This window comes from Archocentrus centrarchus, chromosome 9 (assembly GCF_007364275.1).
Source record: "Archocentrus centrarchus isolate MPI-CPG fArcCen1 chromosome 9, fArcCen1, whole genome shotgun sequence".
Classification (NCBI taxonomy): Eukaryota; Metazoa; Chordata; class Actinopteri; order Cichliformes; family Cichlidae; genus Archocentrus; species Archocentrus centrarchus.
In genome coordinates this window covers 17,098,546-17,102,322 of record NC_044354.1, presented here as the reverse complement: position 1 = coordinate 17,102,322, position 3,777 = coordinate 17,098,546, and the positions used below count along the sequence as shown (strand labels likewise).

The 3,777-nt window shown below is 39.1% G+C and overlaps 1 protein-coding gene across 1 annotated transcript; it reads left to right on the top strand.

Annotated features, from left to right (window-relative positions):
* The first annotated feature begins 484 nt into the window (after positions 1-484).
* LOC115786169 (arrestin domain-containing protein 3-like) lies at positions 485-3,185 on the top strand. The gene is made up of 6 exons (XM_030738219.1): positions 485-740; positions 1,764-1,821; positions 1,911-2,058; positions 2,187-2,283; positions 2,363-2,619; positions 2,784-3,185. The coding sequence occupies exons 1-6, from the start codon at positions 485-487 to the stop codon at positions 3,183-3,185; spliced, it is 1,218 nt and encodes a 405-aa protein (XP_030594079.1).
* The last annotated feature ends 592 nt before the right edge of the window (positions 3,186-3,777 follow it).

Sequence of the window (3,777 nt, the reverse complement as noted above, 5' to 3'; positions counted from 1 at the left end):
AACTCTAGCAACGGAGTCAACGAGCTGCAAGTTCATTTTGACCAGAACGCCTCGGCCTGATCTCTTACTGTATGTGGGAAGCTTTAAAAAAATCTGCGTGGGCAACTTGGGTGAGAAGATCGGAGATTAACGCGCCTGTCACTGGTAACCCGCAGGCTGCTTGTTTGAGTCCCTGTTTGGATAAATGCATCTCTAAGATGATTGTATTTGTTTATGATCACTGACAAATAATAACTACATGTTACAATGCAAATCTAAAGGAAAGGTTTAGGGCAGCATTTGGTCTCCCCCCTCCCCCCGCAGGTTCTACATTTATGTGTAGGATTTTTTTTCTACTTTCTTTTTTTTTTTTCTACACCAGCAGCGGAACCGTGTGTGCGTGTGGTTTGGCTGCCTTTCCGAGAAACAGCGGTCTGTGTAACGTGAAGGGGATTAATCAGTTTATCGGTGCTGAGAAACACGTCGCATGTCACTCAGCGATGAAATGTCCTCAATAAAGGACTTAAATGTGACTTTTGAAGCGATCAATGAAGACAGTAGTTACTCTGAAGGAGATACTATAGTGGGCACAGTTAGTTTCAGACTGACTAGAGACGTCAAAGTCAAGAGCCTTTCTGTAAAAGCCAAAGGAGACGCGAAGGCAGAATGGACAGAAGGAGTAGGAGAGTGCCAGATGACGTACAAAACGAAAAAGAGATATTTCAAATTGAAGGAATACTTAATTGCAGAAAATGGCAAAGGTGAGAGGTTTTACCTAAAACTTGTAGAGTTCGTTGTTCCGAAATTAAAGGCATTAATTATAGTTTGTTACGTGTTACTTTGCAGAATTTTATAATAAAAGCATTTGGCTGTGTCGTATAGAGTGGCCTTTTAGAGTTTGTGGAAAGGTTTGCATTAAAACCGTAAGAACAAGCATGATAATAAGCATTAAATAAGCATGATAATAATAATAATAATAAAGACCGTGCGAGATGTGATCCCATGTCAAGCCATGAAAACAGTACAGAACTAATTAAGTTAGTCCTCTGATTCAGGCTGCTGTCTGCGTCAGAACTATTTTTAAAAATCAGCACAGAGCTATTTCAATATGGTTAACCACTACATACTGCTCGGGTCAAATCTGACCCGTTTTGACATTCGACAAAAATACCTTAAATGTCATTCTTTTAGTCTGAAATTTGATGGCTTTTCCTAAAGCTTTCAAAAATTTTTATACTCGTACTGGAGCTACAATTTTTTTGTTCAACAAGGCTGTTCTGGGTCAGGTTTGACCCGCATCTATTTAGATAGATTATTAGATCATCAGGAAAATGGTGCCTTTAGGGAATCTTGAAACGTGAAACTATACATGTCATGTCGTTTTACATTTTTTTTAACGGGGTCAGAGTGACAGAGTTGATGGGGAACCTTGATACTGTCATGAGAACTGTCTTACCACACTTGCCCAGGTTCCCACAGAGTCACCTGCTGGTCTTTGAAGGGCCATAGGGAATCTCCAAACAGTACAGAGCAGCATAATAGTGATCATATAAGGTAGACATAAGTCACAGGGCAGCACAATCACAGTTAAAAATATTATAACATTATTACCTACAACAAGATAAATCAAGGGGCTAAATAGTGTAGCAAACAAAGTTAACACTGTATTTAAAGAATATGATCTCACTTAAAGGTTCAGCATTTAATTGTAAAAATATCAGTCCAGCTCTGTAACATATTGACATATTACTGACATTTTTAAAATCTTTAACCTTCTCTTGCAGGCACTGTACTTCCCAAAGGAGCCCACGCTTTTAAGTTCAGTCTCCAAATCCCAGAGGGGTGAGTGGGAATTTGTAGCATCGGCATTAATGCTGTGCCATAGCTGGATTTTGCAAATACACACATTCCCCACTGGTTCTGTTTTACAGGAGCCTACCTTCATCTTTCAAGGGGAACTATGGAAAAATTGTGTACATGTTTGAAGCAAAAATATCCAGAAGCTGTTGGTGGTCTTCTAAAGTAAAACAAAAGATCAACTTTATTTCCAAGTCCTTTCTACAGTTTTGTGAAAAAATGGTAAACCCTGCAATGTGTTATAAGTTTATTTTTAACTTTTTAATGAAAAATGTTCTACATTTAAAGTCACATTAAAACTCACGGGTATTAAGTCCATCTGTGAAAATGTTTGTCTGTCTTTGTTGTAGTGTCCACACTCTGGTTCAGTGAGTAAAAAAATGAGTGGTCGCACCAAGGGAGAGGTACATTTGTCAGCCACCATTATCAGAAATGTTTCCTCTCCAGGTAAATCATCTGCACCTTGCATTGCCAGATATTTATACATTTATAAATTAAGTTTAATGCTATGATTTGTTTTTGACAGGTGAATCTTTATCTGTTGTTGCCAAAATCTGCAACTCCTCTTCCAAGGACATGAGGCCCAAATTCAAGCTTGAGCAGAGAACAGTGTACTGCTGCCAGAACAATACTACAGAGTCTGCAGTAACTCTGTTACAAATGGTGGGGGGCGCTGTCAGTCCAAACTCAGAGCAAACTGCCTCCTGCCAGCTGAAGATTCCTGAAGATGCCATTCCCACTCTTCATAACTGTGAAATCATCTCGGTTGAATATTACATCAAGGTATGAATAAATTTTTTTTTTTTGTGATATTAGTTACCTCAGAAATGATATTGCTTTTGTTTGTTTGTATTTATGGATAAACAGACACAGGAAAGCTGTGTCTTAATAAAGTTATAACAGATAAACATTCTTCATATGTTTCTAAATTTGTGACTGTTTCCCAGGTTTATCTGGATATTAGCGTTACCTTTTACCCAGAGGTGGTGTTTCCACTGGTCATCATTCCTTCCAGATTGGCTGCCATTCAGTTTGGTGAGGCTGTGGAGCCTTACGCACCTGAGACAATTGAGGCCACAAGTTACAGCAACTTCTCTTCCCCTGCCTTCCCCGCTGGAATTGAATCTGTACCCACAGGGTCAGGTGCCACCCCAGAACCCATTCAGCATGACAACATAACAAGTCGCAGTTATAACCAGTGGCCACAAGGTGCCAGTCCACAGGGGTCCTCAGCACCAGCATTCACATCACTTTCAGTACAACATCCAGGCCCTACTGCTCTGCCTCACCTTCTGCAGGGAGAACAATCTCCATTATATATGTCCATTTACCACCATCAGAATGAATGACTGTAGAAGCTGAAGTGAATTTAGTAAGTGATTATGCCAAATATTAACAGTAATCAGGTTAAAGTTTTATTTGTGAAGAAATTCATGAAGTCATTTCTAGTTAAGGTTAAAGGAACACTTGACCCAACAGAGCTTGGACTCTTTGTCAGTCTGGCTACAGTGCTGAAAAGAAACCCGGGGTTGTTATTATTTTCTTCAATCATTAGTAAATAGTAAGATGTCCCAGCTTTATGGAGTGCTTTTTTTTTTTTTTTTTAAATAGAGCAACAACTCTTTTTCCAGGCTAAATGAAGATTTTCTAAATTAGAGAGATGCCATTTCCTCTCCACCTTATAGGTTATCTGCTTTAAGGTGTGCATTTGTGAAATATACCAGCAAGTCAGGCACTTCTGATTTGAGGCTTTCCTTTTTCAGAGGAGCCACAGTATCTAGAGTCATACGCAGTGAAGGTGTAAAACTTCTGACAAGATAATCGACTTCTTTGGGAGTAGAGTTTAGGTAGCTGCTCTGCACTGTGGCACATGGCATTAAAGATGATAATAATGGAGGAACTGATGCTCTATAAATAAAATTGAATAAAAATTTAATTTCT

Bases quoted from the DNA above. Each gene is read 5' to 3' on its own strand.
- LOC115786169 (XM_030738219.1), top strand. From the start codon at position 485: ATGTCCTCAATAAAGGACTTAAATGTGACTTTTGAAGCGATCAATGAA. The intron at 2,059-2,186 runs GTAAACCCTGCA...TCTTTGTTGTAG, and splicing joins TACAGTTTTGTGAAAAAATG to TGTCCACACTCTGGTTCAGT. The intron at 2,284-2,362 runs GTAAATCATCTG...TGTTTTTGACAG, and splicing joins CAGAAATGTTTCCTCTCCAG to GTGAATCTTTATCTGTTGTT.